General features: G+C 40.5%; 1 protein-coding gene across 1 annotated transcript in view; it reads left to right on the forward strand.

Moving 5' to 3' along the window:
- The window catches only part of ATP8B1 (ATPase phospholipid transporting 8B1), a 59,118-nt gene that overhangs the window by 23,334 nt on the left and 10,034 nt on the right, over positions 1–25,750 (forward strand). Inside the window, 26 exon segments of the mRNA XM_056323570.1 lie at positions 5,463–5,655; positions 9,103–9,157; positions 9,159–9,198; positions 10,365–10,478; positions 11,015–11,113; positions 11,211–11,272; positions 11,710–11,782; positions 11,876–11,946; positions 13,195–13,277; positions 15,068–15,115; positions 15,118–15,225; positions 15,416–15,504; positions 16,267–16,457; positions 17,366–17,573; positions 18,416–18,460; positions 18,607–18,711; positions 18,713–18,761; positions 19,968–20,156; positions 20,894–20,975; positions 20,977–21,004; positions 21,496–21,666; positions 22,017–22,128; positions 23,268–23,343; positions 24,133–24,265; positions 25,411–25,476; positions 25,478–25,685. Of these exon segments, the coding sequence (XP_056179545.1) occupies positions 5,463–5,655; positions 9,103–9,157; positions 9,159–9,198; positions 10,365–10,478; positions 11,015–11,113; positions 11,211–11,272; positions 11,710–11,782; positions 11,876–11,946; positions 13,195–13,277; positions 15,068–15,115; positions 15,118–15,225; positions 15,416–15,504; positions 16,267–16,457; positions 17,366–17,573; positions 18,416–18,460; positions 18,607–18,711; positions 18,713–18,761; positions 19,968–20,156; positions 20,894–20,975; positions 20,977–21,004; positions 21,496–21,666; positions 22,017–22,128; positions 23,268–23,343; positions 24,133–24,265; positions 25,411–25,476; positions 25,478–25,685 (2,698 nt within the window).

Below are 25,750 nucleotides of genomic sequence, written 5' to 3' on the forward strand. Positions count from 1 at the left end.
ACTGTCCCAGAACTGGGAGCTAACCATTGCTTCCTGCCAGCCTGGGCAGCATGGCTGCCCCATCAGTGCCTGCCAAGGTCGGAGCCAATGCCAGCCTTGCAAAGGAGATGGTCTTTGTAGCCGCACTGGCCACCCCACTGCAAGTGAGGTGAAAGCAGCTGCAGTTCCAGTTGTCAGTACTCTACACATGTGCTCTCAGAGGCTGGATGGGTTTGTTTAATGTAAGGGTTTCTGCTTTTGTGACTTACCTGAGGTGGAGTGAAAGCCCCATCCTCAAGTCAGTAACTAGAAAATGAAGACGATACAAGCAAGAAACAACTTTTTAGAGTCATCTTTTGAGTATTTTATCAAGCAGCTTTTAACAACTGGGTTGTTCCGTCTCAGGCTCTCCAAGAACTATTTCCACAGGCACCTTTACAAAGGCCTCTCTGTAAATTTTGGCAGCATTACAAGTTATTTCAGAATTTAGGGAAGTTACTTGTGTGTAGCGCTTCTGGCGGGATGGAGTTTGCTGCCCTTGCAAACGCATAGCTTGATCCCCAGGCAGCAGGATCCTTTGGGGCTTAAACTTGTAGCCTGCATTACATGTAGTCAAGTTGATCTCTTTTTATGAAATGCTCGTTCTGTCTCTGAGAGGAACTCTGCAGCTTTTCTTGCATTGGAATTTTGTTTTTCTAATTATTTTTCTTTCCCACCACATATGTTCTAACATCATTAATTATTGATTGAACCTAAGCTTGATGTGAGATATAATGCCTTCAGAGAAATTTCTAAAGCTTATTTATTTGTAGCTTTTTTTATTAGTCCATTCAATGCAAGAGCTGTAGAAGCAGTGTTCATTTCCGGTTGTGTTGTGAGATGGGAAAAGCAGGTGGGATCTTGTTTGAAACCATTTTACATCCAGCTCCAGCAAACCAAACCCTCTTTTTGACTTGCTGGAAAGACCATTTTGTAAGTGATTGTTATTTCAGCTCAAGTCTGAACATAAGCAGTGCACACAAACATAAAAAATTCTGTCTCTCTTCTGAGAGTAGGTCCCTTTAAGAATGGACCATTGATTTTATTTTATCTTAGTGTTGTTCATAAATAGTTTGTTTCTCCTGCATGGCATAGCCTTTCTAGCTTTTTTTTTTTTTTAAAAAAAAACCACTGTGGTGCCTTTTTTTCCTCAGAATAGTGACTGCTGCAAAAATCAGTAGTGGCCGCCTCTTTCTGCTGTGTTTAATTCATCTTCAATTTCAGGTGTGTCTGTTCTCAATCCAGGTGCCAGAGGATGTGCACTCTCTTCTCTTTCTGTCCCCTGCTGGCTCAGGATTAGTTGGCACCTCTGCTGCTCCGTGCTGCTGGTTCCTCCTGTCTCCTCTTTCACATAGTGATCGGTCTCCACCTTCCCCTGAACTTCTGACATCGCGTTGACATCCCAGCTAGCCCTTTTCATGCAGACTAGGTGTCAAGAAACTTAACTCTAAACCAATTTGTCACCCTGTCACTGGAAGACTACTTCGTCCTCGGCCCTACAACACCTCTCTGCTCTCTCCCAACTGTGGGTGCTTTTCTGCAGTCTCATAGCCAGCCCTGGGCTCCTCTGCTGCCATGTGCTCACCAGCAGCCCTGCCTGTGACCCCCATCAGTCAGGCTGCTGTCCCCTCGGCTGCTGTTGGTCCCCAAGGGCAGGGTACATACGGAACGCGAAGGCAGTGATGCTTCCCAGGAGACTCTGCCAGCTACTGGGGATGTTAGCAATGAGGGCTTTGAGCGCAGAGATGGTGCCCTCTGCATTTTATGGTATCAGGGTTAGTAAATGCTGCCTGAAATCAGATGTGTGTGATTTTGTTGTCTTCTGCAGCAATGATAGTGGTGGTGTCTGCAGCACAGACCAGCTCAGCAGGCAGAGTTGTGCTGCCTGCAAGGTAACAGTTAATGAGATTTCCTTTATTAGTGGGATTTTCCAGTTGGCAGCTTAGCTCTTTGAGGAGATGAATACAGTTGATTTGAACTTCCCCCCCAACAAATCATTACACTGGCGTTTCCAGCTAGCATCACAGGCTGTTTCTGTTTGTATTTTAGGTATTTCCATTTAGTTATGCATCTATAATAGAAAACAAGTGCAGTGGGGTTTTCTTGACATCCCATCTAACCCTTTGCATGATTAATTAGTTTATTAATCATTAATCAGTAAAGATTAATAGACTAAAGGCTGAATCTCTGTGTGTGCCGGAGGTACAAGCTTATTTTGTTTGTCTTAGAGTGAGAGCAATTCAAAGATCTGGTGATATTTTTTATTTTAAGGACAGCGTATGTAAGGATCTTCTACTCTGCCTCTCCAGCAGTCCCCAGGTAAGGTATTAGCATGGTAGAATCCTTGACTGCTGCAGGGCTTCTTGCAGTCATGTATATTCTAGATATATTTCAAAGAGGAATTGAGCATTACATCCTGTTCTAAAAGGACTTTGTCTAATATTCAAACAATTTGAGATTGAAAACATATGGAATTTCTTCTGTCTGAACAGACATACAGTGCAAAGAAAATCTTGAGTATCTGTAAACCCTAAAGTAGGCATGTGGTTGAAGAGTCTGACCTTGGCTTGCTTGCAAGGCTAAGGCATTATTGGCTAAAGGCAGGATTGTTCATATCCCTGTTTAGATTGAGAAAGTTGGGAAAAGTCAGTGTTTGTGCTGGCTTTAAGTACTGCTCAGCAAGTTGGAGTTTGCAGGAGACTAACACCCAATTCAGCAGTGTCGCCTGGCTTGCCGAGGGAATGAAACCTCAATGTAACCTGGGGCTCCTGAGCCCTGACATGGGTTGGGCAGCCACCTGCCTGCAGCTCCACGGCAAGGCACAGTGGTCCGCGAGGGCTGTATAGCCAGCTGCTCGCCCCACCAGGTGCAAGAATCCACGTGGTTTGCATCATGGACCAGTTCCTGTGATGATGTCAGTGCAAGTTGTCCTGGCCCTGTGTATTAAGTTGTTGAGTAGGTTGCTCTGGAGGTAAATTTTTGGTTCAGGTTTCTGGTTAATACTTTTCTTCCTTTCTGTATCAGGTGAAATATGAGATTTTTTGGGGATGGGGTGGTAGTCAAGAAAGAACAAAAGAAGTAAAAAGAGGAGAAATAAACCAAAATATTAAGGGAGGTATTCAGGTGCCCGAATTTGAGCTTGAATCTCCTGCATCTTGAGGAGTATTGCATAACTCCAAGGCTATTTAGGAAAACAAACAACCTTTTCACAAAAATTTCAGGTTCCACAACAGTGTTAGTGACTAGCTGTCATATTCCTGGCTAATCGCTTCAGTGAGCAGCTCCAACAGCTTGAGTGGGTCATGGAAGAAATTGCATTAATTCATATTAAATCAAACTGTGTGTTCATATGATACCTGCTGATTTTGGTTTATTTCATAAACTGGCAGTCTTGAAACATTAGCCTGTGCGCTGGGTGAGCACCGCAGTGCCTCAGCTCATGAGTGTTGCATGCTTTTGGGCTCCCAGCCAACAGCCATGTCATTTGAGTAGCATATTAAGTGCTCATGTAATATTTATGTCTGTCTTTATAGGAGATATTAAGGAGGGGAGACAATTCAGCTTTGCAAAAATAGAAACTAAGGTGGATGTCAATAGGGTTTGGTGTCAGCCTCAATGATTGCTGGTTTTGTTAGCAACAGCATATAGTGTATAGGGTGGCACTGGCCTTCATTTGTGACACCAGGCTCTTTTTGCAAGATGGGTCAACAGATGGGTACTTGGTAGCTAGCTGCTGTGCATGTTAGGTTACTTGGCTGCAGCAATCTTTTAACTTGGTTTTATTTTGAAGTTGCCAGGGAGCGGCAACAGGGAGCCGATGGAGGTCCCAGGGCATGCAAGGCAAGTGGGACAGACCCCAAGGCCGTGGCGAGGTCCAACCAGAGTCCAGGCCATAAGGCAATGCCACAGTGATGAGGCAGGTCCAGGGTCAAGCTGGGAAGTTGATGTGTAGTTCAGGGTTAGGATCAGGCCTAGTGATGGCTTAAGAGGTCCACAGTGTCCAGAGTTGAAGGGAGCATGGGCAGCTCAGCTGGAGACCAGCTCGCCTCCAGTGCAGTTCAGACAGGGCCTGTGGGCTGAGCCAAAATGTGGCTCCTGGTCCCATGGGTGTCAGGGGGCTGGGACATGGCTGGTCAGGGCCAGAGAGGTGTATTGGTGTTCTCAGGGCCCTGGCAGAAATGGCTGAGGTGATGGAGCACCCCGTCCTCCTGTTGTTGTTTTGATTTTCTTACAGTTGTTACAGTACCTTTCACAGACAGCACAGAACCTCTTTGGAAATTGCTAATCTGCAGAAACTAGTGCAAGTAACTTAAGCTTCCATACAACAAATTTGGATGTTGCATGGTTAGAGATGAACAGGACACACTTGTCAGAACGGCCTGAACCCGTGTACCAGATCAGTTACTAAAATGCCGGGACATCCAGTAAGGTGACTAACTGACCACATGTAGATGAAGACCACCTAGGAGTTGTGCAGGTGGCTGGCTGCAGGTGTTGGTTGGAGGGGGTTACACATGAGTAGATGGTTTCTGGATTTTGTTTACAAGCAGATAGCTTAAGCTGTAGAAACTCTCGATTATCTAAAATGCTGGAGGATGGGATCTCCTATTGCATGTCAGGCTCCTGTCTGAGGTCAGCCAACTGCAGCAGCCCAAGTCACAACAATGTTGCGAGTTTTTCAAGAGCTATAATTTAAGTAAACTTTATGGAAAGTGGAGATCCCCATTTGGAAAATAATGTGCTAATGCTCAAGGGTTAGGGAGCACATGCACTTTCTGAAAAGCTTCAGGCAGAGATATGCACATACACATCAGCTTCAACTGACCGGTCTTGTGTGTTGAACCACAAATTAGTTATAAACTTCCTCGGGTATTTAAACACCAAGATGTGGGATCTTGCAATGGTGAACACTGACGTTTGGCCTGTGGGGAGGTGAGAGGAAGCAAGGGCTGATTTGCGTGAGACTGGGCAGACCAGGATGGAGGACCAACTGTGTGACCTGAACCCTTGACAGCATGACCCATGCTGGCCCAGGGCTGGGTGCCTGGTTCCTTGCCCCAGCGTGGCTAAGCAGGACTCCAGCTCCTGTGGCTCCACAGGGGATGATGTAATGAGCACTAGGAGGCAAATGTTTGTGGGCTCCCCGGTTCCTACATCCCACTCAAGGTGTCCTGCGTCACAAGTGCAGGGCGTTCCTTAGTCTGCTGTGTGAGCATGTGTAATTACATATAGCAGAATGGTAATGAAGGACTTGCTGTGAAAATAACTGCCTCATGACTTGGGTCTGTGCTTGAAAACTGAGCCTGTGCTCTACGCTGTTCAAAGGAAACTGGTTTCAAATGTGAGTTTTGGTGACCAGCATCAACAGAGTAAAATTATGGAGATGTGGTTTCCAGCACTTGCTACATTAACTCCTTTCCCTAACTTTTATAAAATGCTCATAGGGCGCTAGCAGCATGAGCTCAGAAAGGGATTCGGAGACCACCTTTGATGAGGATTCCCAGCCTAATGATAAGGATATGCCATACAGTGATGATGAAACTGAGGATGAGTTGGAGAGTCAGCAGCCTCCGGTTGAACCAGGACAAAACCAAATCAACAGAGACACTGAGGAGAGCCAAGAACCATTGAAAAAAGGTAAAGTTATGACAGAAATTTGACCTGGGTAGCGAATGGTCCTGAATACAGAGGCTGAGCCACACATGGATCGGTTTGACTTTTGCGCTTATTTGTTAGGTAGCATTTGGAATGGCTTGTCTGAATCTGTGGAGGAGTAATTGATGGCAATTCAATTTAACAAATGTCAGAATGAAAATCAGCATCATTCCAGTCTGTAACCAGAGTTCTGTGCCACTGTTTATTGTATAAAGCTAATGATCTGCACAGTGACCTCGCCACAATTAAGGCAGTCCCTAGATGTATGTAGCCTGGGGCCTGAGAACTGCTCAAACAAAACTTCAGATGCTTGTCTTCCCCATCATCTGGAAACTTGAACCAGCATAAACCAATTTGTTGTGTTTTAGTCAGTTGGTTTGCTTCAAGTCTTGCACAAATGAGATTTTGGCTTCAATGCTAATTTTGTAGCCTCATGATTTTATTTATTTGCAGTAGTTTCAAAATCACAGAAAGGTGAGTAGGAGGAGTTCAAAGAAACCCATCAAGTGCAGTCTGTGCTGCTGCCAGCATAGAAATGTAAATGGGAGGAACCTTTCTGGCATGTTTTAGACATACCTATCCTTAACCATTTTCCAAGGAAAGTCTGTAACTCCCCTAAATACCCTCTTTTTCAGTGTTGCTGTGTTGAGTACTTTTTATTTAACCAAGACCTGTTTAATACATATAGATTTCTTCCTGTTTGTGTAGCAATAGGGAACAGTTGATCACCTCCCATTTTATAACCACCTATTACATGTTTTCATTTTATAACCACCTATTATGTGTTTAGTTTTGAGGGGTTTTTACGATGACTGAGGTATAATTGTCTATAGAATAAACACAGTTTCATTTGCCTCTCATCATCCATCATATTTTTGTGAGTTCTCATCATGACCATTGCTTGACTCCCCTCCCTTTTTTTGTTAATGTCTTTTCCTCCAGATACTTTATTTTGTAGACGTGGTACACAAGCAACCACAGGTTTGCTTTGTGGCCTAGTATAAGCACAAGGGGGGGGGTGGGGGGGAGAAGAAAGAAGCAAAACCAAACCAGGACCTCCTACGCCTTCAGTTTCATTTCTGAAGTGTACTGTGCCTTTTCCTTTATCCTGGTGAATTGGCAAGAATCTGAAATCGGAGAGATGAGTTTTGATTCTGCCTGCCAAAGGACTCGTAGCTCCTGCTAGTTCAGTGTAACCACAAGGCTCCACTGTCTGTACAGTTAACGTTACCCAAGTTATTATCCAAAATACGGACTAGAGCTATGGATATGGCAGAGTTCCTTTGAATGCTGAGCTAGGGCAAAAGATTTAAGGAGGTAGGAGGTGTTACCATGCAGGCTTGGTAGGCCAGTATTCTTAACCAGAGAGCTTGTAAGCAATTGACAAATCTCTTTAGACCCTTTGAGGTTGGTTGGTTTGTTTGTTTAAATCCTTTTTGCCTGCTTTTTCTGGTTAGTAGATCATTTCCTGGCATGAGTTGCAGAATTTGTAGAATCTGTTGATTGGTTCAGTAGCTAATTATATTCAGGTAGTGCTGGAACAGCGTCATCCTTTTTACTTCTTACTTTTTTCCCTTTATGTTCCTTTATAAATGATGAATTACTGATGTAGCTTCCCCAATATTAGGTATATTAATATGACTTCTAAGCAATTTAAAGTGGTTTCAGGGAGTTTCCTTCCCACAGGTTTTATTTAAGACCTAATTTGCCAGTTTTCCATCTGGGATGCTAAGGTTTTATCAACACTGCAATGTCTTTTGGGTGTGGTGAAGAAATGCTCTCCTAGACGTGTTTACAATTTTCTTCAGTCCTGTCATTTTGGTAAAATTTAATAACTTTCTCAATTGATGCACTTCAGTAATGTTTATCTTCTAAACCGAAACCTGGTCCTCCAGTATTTTTTTGCTTTAAATTTAATCTAAGGCAACTAAAACCCTGTGACTTGCAGCACACCTATGTAAGCGCTGGCCAGGATGCACAATGTATCTTCATCACCTGCTGTATGCTTTCATTTATGCAATCTTAAATACAAGTGCTACAGCAAGATAAATATTTCTCTATTATCTTGTCAGCTTCCAACCAATGCGCTGGAAATGAAAGTTGTACAGTCACAGTAAAGATCCCAGATACGTCAAGCAAGAACTTGTTTTATGTGTTGGGGGGGGGGGGGGAAGGCTTTGTGCCTGGATGTGCATTTTTAAGTCTTAGTCAGCCTTACCAGACATGACTACATTACAGCTGGCCCTTACAGCTCCTTCACAGCTGCTTCCCTGGCAGTGGCTGCCAGTCCCACCCCACACCTCTGCCTCCGGGAGTTTCACCCCATCCATGCTCTGTAGTGCCATGACTTAGGTCATGGGAATCCCACAAAACCAAAAAAAGTGCCCATTAAGGACAATTAATGTGGCTGGAGAAAAGGGGGAGATACTTGGCTGGTGAGTCTGGAAAGCTGACTTTCAAAATACTGTCTGCGTCCTTTGCAGGCAGGCAAAGTGCTCCTGTGAGTTGGCTTAAAAATGAATGAGTTCAGCAGGGAATCTCTATGATGTGGGCAGGGCCTGAACTTGTGGGTGTGGGTAGCAGGATTAATAGGGCTGTCTGTGATGCAGGCTTAGGGGTGGGAAAGGGATTTGGAGGGAAAGAGGTAGTCTGTGAAAGAGGGGGCATGGAAGATAACTTGACAGCAGGAGTCATTCTAGGAGTAAATAGTGGCTGGCCAAAAGCTACCTATATCCTAGAGAGGTATAGACTCTAGGCAGGCTTCATAGGATTTAGATTAACGATAGGGACCTGAAGGCAGAGGTGGTGGTTTATTAGCACTTCTGGTCCAAAACTTCAGAAGGCTGTTGCAGACATCACTTGTTTAGCTTTTGTTAAGTTTTACTGCAAAATGCAATTCGTGTTCCTGAGTTTTCAAGCAATCCAACAAAATTGATGGATGAAGAAATAAAATGAGCACTTCAGATCTTCACCTTTTTTGTGGTTGTAAATGAAAACCATTGCACATTATGGTTATATGGAATAATTGTTTTTGAAAGTTGAGTGGACCTTTTCATTTCTGGAAACCCTGTTTTGAGTGCTTAGCGCTTCACAGGTATAACAAAAGTAAACCAAAATAAGGGAAAGAAGGGAATGTAGCATAAAAAAATGTTACCCTGATAGGTTTTCAGTTTCTCATAGAACTTGAAAATTGTTAATCAACACTCCTTCCTACCTCAGATTATATTTTGATTGTTAATAAATACAAATAGTGTGGAAACTTCTTGAAAACTTTTTTTTAGACTATGTACTAAAAAGCAGGTACCAGTCTTGTTGCAGCTGAAAGTATCTTTAAAAGATGGCATTTGAGAGAGAACCTGAAACTGGCAGATTTGTTTGCTGGTGTCTGTAACAATCAGGTGTTGACCCATTTTGCCTTGTCTCTTCCAGACTGCAGCTGGCAAGTTAAAGCGAATGATCAATACTTTTGCGAGCAGCCCCAGTTTGAGAACTGTATTTCTGTGCTTCAAAAAAAGCAAATATGTAGTAAGTTTTCTTTATCTCAATTCTGTGCTAATAGTACTTGTTGGGGTGAATACTTTCCTAATCTCAGTAAGACCTTTCGAACCACTGGTGATTAGTGTAAAAGCCACAATTAACGCTTCCTTAGGATTTCCCCACAAAGGTGGGGAAATAGAACTGAATGGAAAATCAAAGTATAAAGAGGCTTGTTTAAGACGAGATAGAGAATTAGAAGCCAAGTGCCCTCAGTCCAAATTCCAAGATTTATTTGCTCAACTGTGGCTGTTGCAAACACCAGCACAAGTGTCATCTTTCATATAAGAAGTCTCGGTGTAGTATTAAGCAATATCCTGATTAAGCTAAACTGTGACACTTAAAAATAGATGTTTGGAATGTTTACTCTTTTAAACAGTGTCATTCTAAATCCACCCTATTACGTTAACTTTTCAAAGTAATAAAGCTATATGTGCTTGTATGTGGTACTGGTTGTGAGTGACAGAGGCTTGGCCTGTGGGGTGACACGTGGGCTGTCCAGCTTTACCTGTGGTGCATTGGCTCGTGTGGTTCCCTTGTACCTACTGAGATACCTGCCTTGCAGACCTGAAGTAGTTTGGATTGTCTCATGCATGACTATGAACATTTAATAGTAAAACTTCTACAACTGGAGCTATTCAAATGGAAGGTAGGGACTGGCACTCACGAGAGTTAACCTTGCTGAATCTGATGTTGTCCCTTCTTGAATAAGTCTAGTTAACAGTCCTTGGTGTCTGGATTCATTATTTGTAGTTTTTGCCCGAGACCAATTATATCGCTAATAGTGGCATCGTGTATTTAACAAATTATGTCAAAAGGCATTACAGAGAAGATTGCTCAGGCAGAGGAGGGCACTGCCCTTTCCTCCCCTTCCCTGTGCTTATCTGGCAGTGCCACGTGCCCTGTTTCTGTTACCCAGGGAGAGGCTGTAATCTTTCCACACTGTGACTGTGCAGTGCCCTGTAGTCCTTGGTGTAGCTAAAGCTTCATTGTGAGATGCCTTTTGGGCTATGTTAATGTCAGTGAAACAGACCTTTTATGCCTTGTTTCATTAAGATCGTGACCCAAGTAAAATGGTTTACTTAAAAATAAAAATTGTACATTTGTAATGTAAGAATAATCTGCTGTTGTGAATGATGCTTGGCTTTCTTCAACAGGGAAATGCAATTAAAACATACAAGTACAACCCTATCACTTTTTTACCAATGAATCTGTTTGAACAGTTTAAAAGAGCAGCCAACTTCTATTTCCTTGTTCTTCTCGTTTTGCAGGTAAGAAAGACAGAGCAAATACTAACTGTGAAGTTAACTGGAGGTGCTGATCTACAGAGCTGAATAATACTTAATGACACAATTCAGTGCTGTCCTATCAGGAAACTGCAGGGTACTTTGTATGGGGCTGTATCACAAGTAGTACAGAAACTATGCCCATTTTAAAAGAAGTCTGGAACAACCTACCCTAGCTTTGTATTGGCTAGGATGAGCTAGTTACAGAGTTCACAAATTTTGTGGGGAAAATATGTTTCTTTTAGTCTGTAAAACATGATGACCTTAAGTTCCGCTCAGGAATCAGAAACACCAACAGAAAATATGAGCAACCAGAGTTGTTAAAGAGCAGCCAATATTGAAACAGGGCAGCATGGTCGAACTCTTCTTCAAGAGTTTTGTTCGTCTTCACAACTTGACTTAAAATTCCTTCTGATGTGTTGGGTTTCTTTCTTATGTTATAGTCAGATCACTATTAAATGACTCTGGATTGAGCTTGATTGGTAGTCCTGTACTGAATGATTTTTATTTGTCTTTTGCAGTCAATTCCCCAAATAACTACCCTGTCATGGTATACAACTTTGGTGCCCTTACTCTTGGTGCTGGGAATAACTGCAGTCAAAGACCTAGTGGATGACATTGTAAGAAACATGTTTTGTTGATACAAAAAGCAAAAGAAAACAGTGTAGTTAATTTGTGATACACAGTAGGGAGTACATTCTCTACTCCGGTTTTCAGGCTCATCACAGGATGGACAATGAGGTTAATAATAGGAAATGCGAAGTCATCAGAGAGGGAAGGTTTGTACTGTTACCTTCTTAACTTTGGAAGTAGTGTTTGTTGCCTTGTTACTAAGCTTCGTCCTAGATCTTAAAACATAAATGACAGGGAAAGTTCAGCTGTTTGTTCTCTACCATCTGTGTAAAAACATACTTGAAAATGGAAGAGAATTGCACAGAGGAGTAATTTTAAACTTAATTCTGTGGCTCTAAATCTGTGCTAAGAGCATCTCCTTTGGAAAGGACAGAAATGTGTATATAGGTGAAGAGGGAAGAGAAGAGGTAGGCTGACTTCTAAGTTATAGACCCTCAACTAAACTGCAGTTTCCATAAAGAAAAAACACACCTTACCAAGATGTAAGGTTTTTGTACGAAGGAATGATCAATATTTCAAGGTTTATAGAGTACATAGTGTTCTAGATTGAAGAGTAAAAATTATTAAACTATCTTGATATCAGGTTCAAAAACACAAAGTGGAAAGACATTAAAGTTGGTGATATCATTCATCTGAAGAAAAATACTTTCATTCCTGTAAGTGCTTTAGACATACTTGTTTTCTGTTTCTACAGTTCTCTACGAATCTTGACTTGGATTTATTTGATGCTTATTTATTTGTTTTTCCAGGCTGATATTTTGCTGCTTTCCAGCTCAGAACCAAACAGTCTCTGCTACGTAGAGACAGCTGAACTAGATGGGTAAGGTTCTGTTTTAGTAGATTTCATAGATTTAATTTTGGCTTACACACTTCTTGCTCTTTTACAAGTATTTCAGACTCTGCTTGTCACTTGTTAAGCCACAGCTGGAAAACTGTGTCCAGTTTTTGATCCTCACACTTCAAGGATCATTAAAGATTGGTGAGGGTCCACTGGAGTGCCGCAAAGATACTTGAAGTGTTGGAGAACATGACATATAAAGAAAGGGTGAAGAACTTGGATTTATTCAGCCTGGAGGAGAGAAGGGTGATTTAATCATTGTTTCGATACCTCAAAGATAGTTACAGAGAAGATACTCTCTTCACAAGGATGCGCGTTGACAGGAGAAGCAGCAAAGGATATAAGTTGCTTCAGAGGAAATTCTATCTGCATTCAGGCATAACTGTTCTGGTAGTGGATAATTCTGACCATTGGAATAGGTTATGCAGAGAAGTGGTGCAATTTCTCACACTGGAAACAGTCAAAGCTTGGCTTGACAGGGCCTTGGATAACCTCATCTAAGGTCCAGCTTCCAACAGGAGGTTGGGCTATTGATTACCAGAGGTCTCTTCCAACCTGGACTTTTATTTTGAACTCTTCTTATTCCCTGTCAGAGTGGCAAAACAAAAATACATACTTTTCTGCAAAAGGTTTTTATGAAAACTGCTTAGATAATGTAAATCTTACTGTCTCTGTCACGTTGCTTTGTAAATGTTGTTTTAGTTGATGATGTCAGGAAAGCTAGTGTGGAATTCTTTTAGAAAAGTCCATAATGATACAGACTTCACCTAATGAGGTGAAATACTGATTTTTCTGAATGAACAGTGTATTCCTCACTCAACCTTTAGTAATCTTAAAAAGATAACTTATAATATCATGCAAAACAAGGATCTGTTTGTGTTGCGAAAGGTTTGATCTCTATCAGAGCTTTTAACAGCTATCCGTTATTAAATACTGCTTTCAAATAACCATTACTTCAAACTTGATTATTGCATTAGTAAACAATGATTGTGAGAAGCTTCATTTACCTACAGAGAGCAAAGGTAAAGGGGTAAGATTTCATTTGTGAAGAAAAGCAACCAGTGTAAGAACTAGTCATAAGGTTCGTGAATGCTTCATATGGCTTTGCTGTTGCTTCAAAGCAGGGGGTTGGTACCTGTGGCATATTGACTTGCTTAAATTAATTTTGTTCAGACTTCTTTCCTGCATCCATGTTTTTGATAAAATGACTTTTTTATCCTTTCTTGTTAGTGAGACTAACTTAAAATTCAAAATGGCACTTGAAGTAACACACAGATATCTTCAAGAAGAAAGTGCGATGGCAGACTTTAATGGTTTGTGTGGTTACATTCTTACAACTATTCCAGTGTTGCTCCAACAGTTTCAATGAAAGTAGGTAAAACGTGGGTGGGGATGGAAGCATTGCCAATGGTGCTTGTCATTCTAGAGTTAGTGGTTGCCTGGCTTTTGTCATAAGACAGCATCAGCAAGCTGCATGAGGAAATTGTGCTGCTGAGCAAAATATAGTCTGTCTGAAAATGAGACTTTTGCCATGAATGAGCTATGGCACACTGAGTAGAGAGGATGGGGCCCTTTATTAGTGTTTGCCTGCCTGTTTTCTTCGGAAAAAAAAGTAAGTTTGCTGTTGGTTTTGCATCTGGAAATTATCTTCTATTGTCCTTTTCACATTTATTGTTATGATCTAGCCACTTTCTGTGCGTGTTGTGGAAGCTTGAAGGGCAGGCAATCCTTTGTTTTACTGAGATATGATGCAAATTTTTATCTCAAGATGAATTTTTTAGCCACTCTAAAATTGCAAATGCTTTAAAAAAAAAAAAAAAAGACAAAAGACTTAAACCAGCATGATGTGGAGAAGTAAGCAAGTAGGGACTGTTATTCCTGGTTTCCTCCAGTATCAGAACTGAGGAGCACAAAGTGAAATGAGCAGCTGACATATTCAAAATAAACAGAAGGGAGATGCTTTTTTGCACAATAGTCATTAAGTTAAAATTTAGAGTTTGGCCTGAAACTGCCACTCTGTGTTCCTTGTAGCAGTCGGTAGTTATGCTGATGTTTATGTTTGTTTGTTTTATTTCTGAATCAGAGTTTTCATAATGGTAAGTGCAGCATGAACCAAAGTTCTAGGATGTGCTGCGAATGAAGAGACGGGACGCAGCTTGATGCAAGCAAATGTCAATTTATTGTACAGAAGCACGAGTTTATATACACTTTCAGAAGCTGCGCGTTTTAAACTAATTGGTTCTTGAAGCTAAGCATTGCATACTAGGCAATCCCTGATTGGTGGTTAACTACCAGCAATTAACAGCAAGGTGTTGCCTTTCCTTGGCGCCATCCATCTCCCACTCCCCTGTGCTCTGCAAACATGCCTCATCATGTTAATTGTTGTCTAGACAAGCTCGAGCACATTCCCCTCAGCTAACTGATTGCCACGCATGGTCCTAGTTTCCAGCCCGCTCCTGCAAGGATGAGCTCAGTTTGGGGGATGGAAATGCAAATATATATGATCAAGTCACCAGTTGTAAAGGAGGCAGTAGGAATAGGGCAAGTCCTAAGAGTGGCAGTAAAAAGTCACTTTTCAGCCATACTATTCAAGTATCTGGGTGGCGTAGCAATGCGTGGTGGCAACATGTATCTGTAGCAATGCATTGGTTGTCTTCCCCTCGTTGGATTGTTGCTAGTTAGTCTTCAATGGCAAAATTAACTGAATGCCATGTTCATGCTAGAGTGTAAGATCCAGAGAGATGCTTGCTCTTGTATGCAGGCCTTTGTTGAAACTTGAAAAATGTTAAAATTAAGGGTGAACAAAAAGGTCTCCCTTTGACAGTAAATGCTGTGTGTACTGGTCTTGGTGCAGAAACGAATCCTTTCTGCTATTTCAATCTGGAAAGCAAAATACCACCCTAAGATACCATATTTAAAATACCAGCAGTACAGCACTGAATATTCATACACACTAAATTTCAAAGGAATTGTTCATTCAGAACATTCATTTTCTCAAAAAAACCCCAAATCTCATGAAGTAAAACTACTTCTCTGGTGGATACAAATCAATGTGTTTTTATTTAACTATTGTATATTAAATGTATTCTTCAAATTTTTTTAGGTCTGATTGAATGTGAAGAACCTAATAACCAACTGGATAAGTTTGCAGGAAATTATACTGGAGAAACACGACTTATTCACTGGATGCTGATAAGATTTTGTTACGTGGATGTAAAATCAGGAATACAGACTTCTGCCATGGAGTGGTCATATTTGCAGGTATTTATGAATTTAACATGTGCAGTATTTACTGACTAAAGCATGCCGTATAGAGTGAAATTACATCTTTATCTTATAAATATTGACTGTATTTGATGTCCCAGTTTTGTAAAATAGTAATGCTAGGACTTGTTTGCATATTGCATCTTTCCTTTTTTTTTTTTTTTTTTCCCCTTTTCTTTATATTTAGGTGCTGATACAAAAATAATGAAAAATAGTGGAAAGACGAGATTTAAAAGGACAAAAATTGACTCCCTTATGAATTACATGGTTTATACTGTAAGCCTTTTTGTTTACAATTCAGATGTTTGAGTTCATTTTTAAGTGACTAGGGTGAATGCAAATTTAGGAAACTTTTTTTTCTTTTTGGTGTAATAAGTATGTTTCCACTGTGTTTTGATGCTGATGAGCTGAGATGAAGTAGGAGGAAATCTAAAAAGGTGCCTTGCTGTTGGCGGAATCTGTGACCCTAAACTGCAGGTGTTAGAGCAGCCTATATGATGCAGAGAAGTGCTTCAGAACCAGTGTTGCAGGTGCTTCTGCTTGTCTGCACTGAACTGTTGGACAGAGACCTGAGGACCCAGGTCCTGGTCCAGAGGTCTGTACAGCCTGAAAAGTTCAACACCTGTGGGTTTTGTCCTTGGTCAGCACCCATGGAGCATGTGCATGAGAGTACCCGCTTCCTACCACCTGCGCTCTACTGAGTGTGATTCCCTGGGACGGGGAAAGAGGAGAGAGGAGCTGGCCTGTTGTCAGGTGGAGCCGCATGTCTTGGTATGACTGTGGTTCTGCCTCTACTCCAAGCATCTGCGTGTACACCATTCACTGCCTGCTGAAATAAACATAAAAACATGATGACGATGCTTGGAGAATAGACTCAACTTAGAACCTGGATAATCTGAAGAGACTATTTTGTGGGAAAGGTTTGCTCACCCTTCTTTTTGTTTACAAATAGATGTAATACTCCATTTTAAAGATGGGGGTTTGGGATTTAAATCAAGCAAATGTTTCTGAAGTGTCACGAGCCCCTCTCTGCTGTAGATCTTTGTCGTCCTCATCCTGCTGTTGGCTGGCCTTGCGATTGGACACACTTACTGGGAGCAGCAGATCGGCAACTTGTCTTGGTACCTCTATGACACATAAGACTTCAGTTCGCCGTATCGTGGCTTCCTTAACTTTTGGGGATACATCATTGTTCTGAACACGATGGTTCCCATTTCCCTCTATATGAGGTAGGTAAATGCCTTGGCCTTTAATAGCTGAACTGGTGGTAGGGTTGAATTACTTCACTTACAGGTTAATGGTGAATGGACTTAATTTCCCATTGGTGGTAACAAGTGCAGCTCCACGTTGGATGGGAAAGCATATTAATTCTCTGTCTTATTGAAAAGACATTGGATAAGTTCATCTTTGCTGATATTTTACAAGAAGGTGATTTGTATTGCTTTTAATATAAAGTCATCACTCAAGGATCTTTGACTCAGAATGTAAAGATATCAAGCTTTTTTATAGTATTAAGCATATCTGTTCTATACTTCAACTAAGGAAAAATTCTGCCAAGCAATGATCTCTGAAAAAATTGGAGACTTGATCCTGCTGATATTTAACTTCTCAGCCTAATTCTGCAGTCACAGTGCATGAAGGAAACTACTTGGAAAAAAGAATTAAAATGGAAAAATCATATTTTTCAGACTTATTTCTCAAAAGAGAGACCTTACTGCTCCATGAAGTATGAATAATTTTGCATCTGACAAACCTGTCTGTAGCATATTTAAAGTCCTCCAACCTCCTACCTGCTCTTCTCCAAATTTTACTTAAAATGCTATTCCCAAGTGGGATTTCTATGTCTTACAAGAGCAGCACCATCGATACCTTTTGCTTGATAAGGACATAGAGGCTGTTGCCCTGTTACCACAGTGTTGTTGAAGCTGTAGTCCAACATCAGTTTGAGTGGCCTGCATAGAGGTTATGGTGCTCTGTAATGTGCTGATAAACGTAATTGTTTTGTCTTAAGCGTCTGGGCTATCTGAGCAATTTGAGTCCCTGAGAACAGTCAGAGTCCCCTGGATCTGATAATGTGTCATCATTTTGAAATATGAGATGTGGTTGGGAGTGAGAAAATTCGTTTTATTTCATGTAGTGTTGAAGTGATTTGTTTGGGCCAAAGCTATTTTATAAACTGGGACCTGCAAATGTATTACCCTGAGAAAGACACAGCTGTAAAGGCCAGAACCACCACGCTGGATGAGCAGCTGGGGCAGATCCACTACATCTTCTCTGATAAGATGGGAACACTTACACAGAACATCATGACGTTTAAAAAATGTTGCATAAACGGACAAAGATATGATAAGTTCATGCCATGCCACTGCACCCTGTAGAAAAAAAAATGTGGCTAGCATAGGAACTCTGATTTGTGCCAGGAGCACAGAGGGAAGTCCCTGTGTAAACCAGTTGGCAGCATCTGGTCAGTCTATACAAATGAGTAGGAATTTTAATGCTTGTTTGAAATCGGGTGCATATGAGTCATCTTAGTTTCAGCTGAAATTCCACAATTTAGTCCAGGCATTGCGTAAAGCTCCAGTAAAATTTAATTGTTATGGTTTCCTACCCTTTTCCCATTTGAAAAGTGGAAACTGATGGATTTAAGTAGAAACTTTCCATCAGAAAACTCAGAAATGAGTAATATACAGAATGCTTTACTTTAGAAATGCTTTAGGGACAAAATTAATCTGGAAACAAATACGAGAATTTAGTAAGAGCAGCAGTTTTTAGTGTTAGTTACTTCAATTTCCAGTCTTTTCTGGATTTCAATATTTAGAATATGCAGCATGTGTGCTTCAAAACTATTGTCTGGTTGGTTCAAATGGCAAAGAACACAGTGTGCTAATGACATGTGCTTTTGAAACATCTTACCTCTGCAGAGAGGGGAGGAATTTCTGACAGTGAAAGATGTGTTAAGCCAGTGTGGATGGTTTGTGACATTTCTACCGCATCTTTTTTTTTTCTGTATGTTTGCTTTGGTGTTAGTAGTATACAAAGGTACATTGGCTGTGAATGATTTTTTTTTTTTTTTAATTCTGAGCTATTCTATTGTGGTAGGTATTCTATATACTTTTTACTTTGTGAATGACTTTGGTAATCTTTTTGTTCTGTCCTGTGCCTTCTAACTGATGGCACTTGCATTGAAGGAGTCTGCCGGGATGGAGCAGGGCAGCTTCAGAGCCACCCAGAGGTAGGTTGGTCTGATCTGGTGCTGAAGCCCCTGTGGCCTGTAGAACATGGAACATTCCCTTGCCAAAGTACAAAGAGATGCAAGTAGGCACAAAGTAATTGCATGTGACATAACTCAAACTCTCCCTTCTTCTGTTGTCTAAGCAGCAAGTGGATTTCAGCTGGAACAAGTATGCAGATGGGAAGTTCTCATTCTATGATCACTATCTGATAGAGCAAATAAAATCTGGGAAGGAGCCAGAAATTCATAAGTTTTTTTTTTCTGCTTGCCATTTGTCACACAGTCATGGTTGATGCTTCTGGTGAGTGTGTGTATATATATATATTGTTTTATCTTTTTTTTTTTTCACTTGTGTTAGGGGAAACAGTCACTCAAATCCAGTTGCACAAGGGAGAGATCCAAAACTAATGCCGGTCCTGTAAGTGAGAAGTGTTAGACTGCTCTTTTAAATTAAATGAAAGCAAGAGTCAGTGCTACTCCCTGTGCTCAATTTATCTGACCCTTTATGGAAGGAGAACTGTCTTTATAACAGTTACAGTTGTGGCAAATGCTCATCTTAAATAACAGCAGATTTAAAAAAGTAGGTGGAACAGTTCATACAGAGGTTTTGTGTTTTCATGTAATGTAATGTAATGGGTCCTCTCTCTTCAAATAAATCTTTAAAATCTCAAAAGCATAAACCTCAAGGGAAATCATAATGACACTAGCATAGTCTCTGGTTCCACATACATATGTGAAAGTACAAATACATTTGGAAACTTATTTCCAGTGTGGAAAAACGAATGTTTTCAGCATGAGGGTTTCATGCTCTTACACCTTGACTCACAGCCCCATAGACATATACAAATCATGTATGTCTGTCCTAAGATTAGGACATATTTGGCAGCAAATAAGCAAAAGGAATAGCAAAAAAGTGACAGAAACTAAATTTAGAGGTGAACAGCTATCGAATGTAAAAAATAAAGTTGGAAGACTTAGTTAAAACATTGAAGAGTAATACTGCTTTACTCCCATCTTTGCAAGAGCTCTCTGAAACCAGCAGTCTCCTGTCCTTACTTGTTCTTCCCAGTAATGTTTTTGGGGCTGTTTCCACTACAGTGTATCGGTGTCTGTGGCTGAGGATTTGTGTTTCGGAGCTTCCTTTGAAAATGCTTAAATGAATGTATTGAGAAATTAAGATATTTAAGCTAGACTTGTTTTGATACAGAAAAAGTTACAGCTTTTGCTTTTATACCTGGAAAGATAGAGGGTTGAGTGGTTTATCCCATTTTGAAAGTACATGTCATAAAAGCAGGGTGGGGGGATCCCTAGTCCCTCTCCTCTGTGTGTGCTGCTGACGGGTGTTGCAGCAGTATATTAGATCCCACTTCAGAAAGGGAAAGGACTTTGCCTGTCCAGCGCTCGGTTACTCTAAAGAATGGGTGTGAATTTTGTAGCTGTGGTGTCTAAGTGCCCCTGTAACACTCAGGTATATCCTGCCTTTCTCTTCACTGTTTCAATGATACAGGTCAGCTCGATTACCAAGCAGCTTCCCCAGACGAAGGGGCCCTGATTATGGCAGCCAGAAACTTTGGCTATGTTTTTCTGTCACGAACACAAAATACTATCACTATAAGTGAAATGGGGATTGAAAGAACTTATGATGTCCTTGCAATCTTGGATTTCAACAGTGATAGAAAATGGATGTCTGTCATTGGTAAGCTGATTACGACCAGCCTTTATAGAAAAGGTCACTTGTATTCTGTAGGTGAAAAAGTACGTGCAAGGGGAGTTGAAGTCAAGAATTAAAGCTGTGTTAACATGCCATCCTGTGACAGATTTAATCCACATAACTCTGGATAGCAAGAGAGGCTTTGTAATTAGGTGTAAATGTGTCCACTAGACAGTCCTGGTGTTCAGATGTGGCCTCTGCTGAAAACAATCTTAGGTCCCTTTAGTAGAAGCTTGAAGAAATGCTACAAAGATGATTTATTCCCCTTTTGCCAGAGAGAGCGAATGAGCTGCATGTTCCTCTAGCTATTGGAATACTAGATATGCAGGTTGAGGTATAAATAGCTCTTTTGTTTTGATTTTAACTATCTTTTAAAAAGTCAGTCCTGAAACAGTTAGAGATCTGTTTTTAAGGCTATAATTACAGTGCATCTTACCTCTAGCATATGCTCTGCCCAGGTCCTATGGGTAAGTGAGATGTTAATAGTAGATGAACCATTATCAAAAATTTAATCCTTGGGAATTTAAAAATCCCCTCCTCTCATGAAAGAGAAGAAGAAATGCACTTGTCAACCAAGTTACTTAATTGAATGGTATTAGATGGGATGAAGAAGAAATGTGATCTTGTAGCTTTAGCAGCAGACTGAAAAATCTAATATGAAATTATTCTTTAATTCAGATGTACTCTAACATTTGTCCCACTTCTCATATTTTACTCTACAGTAAGAGAATCAGGTGGAAATATCAGGCTGTATTGTAAAGGGGCTGATACAGTAATTTATGAACGGTTGCACCCAAGGAATCTAAAGAGAAGCCACAGAAGAAGCACTAGATGTATGTTTGTATTTCATATGAATTTAAAAAATTAAAAATAGTTTATTTCTGACTATAGATTTATTAGTTTCCTTTTCCTAAGCTATTTAAACAATTAATTAAACAATTTAAACAATTCGTTCTACAAGTTATCCCAAACCTGAGAAATAATCAAAGTAATATAAGTTTTCATGCATGTTCTTAAAAATGCATTCATTGTCTTCTCATGAGAAGTGAACTTAAATTTTGTCTACATGCTTTTTTTTGTAGTTATCAGTATTCCGGGTCACTACACCCTGTTCTGTTTGTCATCTCTTCAGTCTTTCAGTTCAGACTGCCTTGTCAGCTATAATTTAATTTTTGGCATTTCTGAAATGCCCAGGACTAATTGTGCAGTCAGATTTGTTTTATCAGGCTTACCAAATGCTTATGATCTTAACTCTTACATTTGGATTGCAAATTGAGAGTTCTGTTTTGTGGATATGTTTTTTTTAATTATTATTATTTTTCAGATTTTTGCAAATGAAACTCTTGGGACACTCTGCCTGTGCTACAGAGACATTAGTCATGATGAATTTGAAGCTTGGAATAAAAAATTTATAGAGGCCAGTGTAGCTACAACTCATTGTGATGAAGCTCTGGACAAAGTATATGAGGAAATAGGAAAAAAAACTTGACTGTAAGTAAAGCTTTACATTTTTAGTGTAGTTTTGTTCTCATATAGGAAGAAACAGATCTTTTTGGAAATAAATTATCCTCGTTTATTAGGACATTTTGATTTAGATCTTTTCAGTATTTTATTGGCTTTAGAGCCATACTAAATTTAAGAGTTTAACAAAATGAAGGGAAATGTATTTTTGTATGTGCATTTCAGTGTGGTTGCTTCTGTGTGCAAGCATTTGTCTACTGAATTCGTAGCTTGAGTACCTTGTCTTGAAGACCTGTCCAGAATAGTTTCATCCTCTACTGAAAATGAATCAGTTTTCTACATATGTTTATCCTACTAAATGCCTGTATTTCAAATATCTTCCAGCTGCTTGGCGCGACAGCTATTGAAGACAAACTACAGGATGGAGTTCCAGAAACCATTTCCAGACTTTCAAAAGCAGACATTAAAATTTGGGTGCTTACGGGTGACAAAAAAGGTGGGTTTGCTTACGGCCAAAGAGCTAGTAAAAACAGCATAAGAGCTAGAAGATAAACTGGGGCAAATGCAGACTAGAAATAAAGCGTGTTTGTAGAAAAGCTTAGTATGAAAGTCAATTTGAATTGAAACTGGAGGAATTTCTACAATGTGCAGAGTTTCATCCCAGCTGTTCCCAATCCAGAGTTACTGGATGGGCTTCTGCATAATTTCAGTTCCTCCAACAGATTATCTTAGATAACTGGTTCTGTAACTATATTCTGTACAGAAATATCCAGCTACTGCTTTTCCCAGTGTAAGGCAAATGCAGGATAACTTGCTTTTAACACCAGGCTTGCTTGGCTCTGAGGGCAGATACTGAAACTTGTCTTCTTACAGTGCAAATTTACTTTTCAAATAATCACAAGTGCTGCTGACGGAGACTGATTTGGTTTTCTTTTGGTAGTTGCTTTTCTTCTGGTAGTCTGTAGTCTGGCAACACATTTTGTTAAGTCAGTTCAAGAAATTGCATTAAATTTGTAATTAAGAATGGCGTTATTACAGCCTGGGTGGAGGTACTACCAGACCAGTGTGTCTCTGACGCTGGTGACAGCTTTGGCTCAAGGAATCCAGAGTAAGGCCGGGGCAGGACAGTATGGCATACCCCATGGTTGATTCTTGTGATGCCTTTGGTGAAATGGCTCTGTGACATGGAGGCTACATCTCCACCATCGAGTTAAATAGGCCCTGGCAGATCTTTCTTCCATGAATTGGCTGATAGACTTTTCCAGGTCATTAAAAGTTTTTCCATTAAAAACATCTTGTGACAATGCATTCCACCACAGTAATGTGCATTTTATAGGAAATGTTGTATAGGAAATATAGTTTCCTGTTGTTGACTTTAAATCGATTGCCCACTGTGCCCACAGTTGTCGTATGACAAATAATTAACAAGCATTCCCCCTGATTCTCTGTGCTATGTATGATTTACACACACACACCCCTGTTCATTCACACTGCGGTAATGAAAGGGAGCTTCTCATACTGAAACATAACTTCAAAAATTACTTAAGAGGACTTCAGGTACTCTTGGCTGCTCCCAGCAGTTACTCATGACAGACCTTTAAGTAAATACTTTCCTCTCATTTTTTGTAATTGTAGAAACTGCTGAAAATACTGGATTTTCTTGTGAACTCTTAACAGATGAAACAATAATCTGCTACGGAGAAGATACCAGGCAAGTGAGAAGCACTTATTTTTTTCTTTATGAATTAATTTTAAAAATGGAACACTTTTAACCTGGCAGTAACATTGGTTTGTCCCACAGTGACTCTCCAGTGACTGAACAGTATTTCTTGGTAGTTGTTCAACTGTACATTGTCCATTTCTTTGCTTTTTACAGAATTGTGATGTTTTACAGGGCAGCCCCTTAATTGTGGGTAAAGGTGGTGATATCCTGTTTGCAGGATCTTTTGCGTTCTAGGTCAACTGTTGACATTAAATTTGTTCTGTAGTTCGGACAAGTCTGGAGACCACCTGGAGTGGGCCAGGCAGGTCTGTCCCTAGTCCAAATCTTGAGTAGTTGCCAGGTTTTGTTCTTGCTGCCTGTCCCTGAACTCCAGTATTACACAAGCTGATCTTTTACTCTGTCCTATGCTCCTGTACGCATACAGACCTATGCTATAAAACCACAGTGGATCACAAGATACTCAGTGCTTAGTCATAAAGAATTTGTCAAAATGGTTAGACCCAAGGAAAAACAGCATGAGACTGGGAGAACAACTACGGCCTAACAGTGTCACAGCTATTCCTGACTCGTTTTTCCAAATTTTTCCTAATTTGCAAACCAGTATGATCCTCTTTTCACTGTTGCTCTAGTACTGCTTGGAACATCACCTAATATATGGTAAAAAAAAATCCTTGCAACATACAATGCATTTCTTTCTTGCAGATTTTCAGTCTGGGACTGATCTAGCTTAGACTTTATCCTTGATTTTTCTGTAATAATATCTACCTCTCTTTCCAGTGCTGCTCTTCAAACCAGGTTGGAAAACCAGAGGAACAGAGCTGGATCAAGTACACATTCCTCTCTTAGAATGAATGAGCCCTTCTTCCAGGGTAGTAAAGATCGTGCTTTAATAATCACTGGCTCCTGGTTGGTATGTACAAAAGGTGTTCTCCTGTGTATTTGAGTTCTTGGCAGTACCACCAAGTCCCGATGTCCTGCACTGAGGACTCTGTTCATTTGTCTGCTTTGTCACACCAGTCAATGAAAACTCTTTGGCCATTGTGCTGCCAATTGAACGCATCTGTTTGATATTTATATTCAAAAATATTTTTGGTTTTGAGATATCTTGGGCCTCTCAAATCACCCTGGTAGCTGCCACTGAAGTAAAGCCACACCCCTGCAAAAGCACAGTCTGATTTTCAGAGTATTCTTCATGGGGATTCTGGTCTGATGGAAAAAAAATAATAATGAGAGAGATGGCTGCCAGCATTACAGGATGGTGTGGCTTCAGTATAGGCACAGAAATAGTGCTTGAAATGAGAGATGGAAGTGAAAGGGTAGAAAAAAAGACAAGTTTTCTGCTCATTCCTGCAATATAGTGCTCTTACAGGACCTTAGATAGCAGAAAAGAGATTTTAGCAGAGAGGTGGCTAGCAGTAATTCAGTGACTATTACCAACCCTGTTGGCAGGCTGCTCTTACAGACACCTGTGAAGGAGAAAGTCCAGCGAACAGCTAAGGACCATCTGCCACGTTTCAGCATTCCAGCCCTAAACCTTGATTTTGCATAAAGAAATGTACATCTGTGCATAAGGCATAGGAAGCAGGCTGGGGATGCCCACTGGTAGTCTAGCAGGAGCATCAGATAAAATTGCAGGCCTCGGTTAGCCCCTGCTCCAGCTAACTGCCCCAGAGCTACCCCGGGTATTTATAGGACATTCCCACATGTGCTGGGCATGGTCATGCTTCCTTCAGGAGACTGGGAGCTAGGAGAGGGGGAGGTTTAAATACCACAGTGTTTTCAAAAGTGAATTAATTCCCATCAGAATAAATGTTCCTTTGAACTCTGTAAGAACTGCAGTGATAGTAAGTACAAGCATTTTGCTTTTGTTAATCCCTCAGAGTACATTCTTTTCATTGTTTCCATATCTTTCTTTACTACTCTGCACAAGCATTTTATTAAAATGCTATAAATGGATGATGGGAGCATAATGAAGTTCAGTGTGTTGTATAAGCAGTACTTGGAGTGAGATTTGAAATAGTGTCAAAGGGAACATGATATGTTTTTGTTACACAGAATGAAATCCTGCTAGAGAAGAAAAAGAAGAAAAAGAAACTGAAATTCCCCAGGACAGCAGAAGAGGAAAAAAAAGCAAACTGAGAAGAGAAGAAGGGCTGAAGCTTACAAAGAACAGCAACAGAAGAACTTTGTTGATTTGGCCTGTGAATGCAGGGCTGTGATCTGCTGCTGAGTGACTCCGAAGCAGAAAGCCATGGTGGTTGAGCTTGTGAAGAAGTACAAGAAAGCTCTGGCTTTTGGGGATGGTGCCAATGATGTAAACATGATTAAAAATAAGGCAGCTGTAAAACTCCGGGTAGGAAGGATCTCTTCTGGGTGTTCTCCTGTGCTCCCTTCA

The sequence above is a fragment of the Falco biarmicus genome, chromosome W, assembly GCF_023638135.1.
Source record: "Falco biarmicus isolate bFalBia1 chromosome W, bFalBia1.pri, whole genome shotgun sequence".
Taxonomy (NCBI): Eukaryota; Metazoa; Chordata; class Aves; order Falconiformes; family Falconidae; genus Falco; species Falco biarmicus.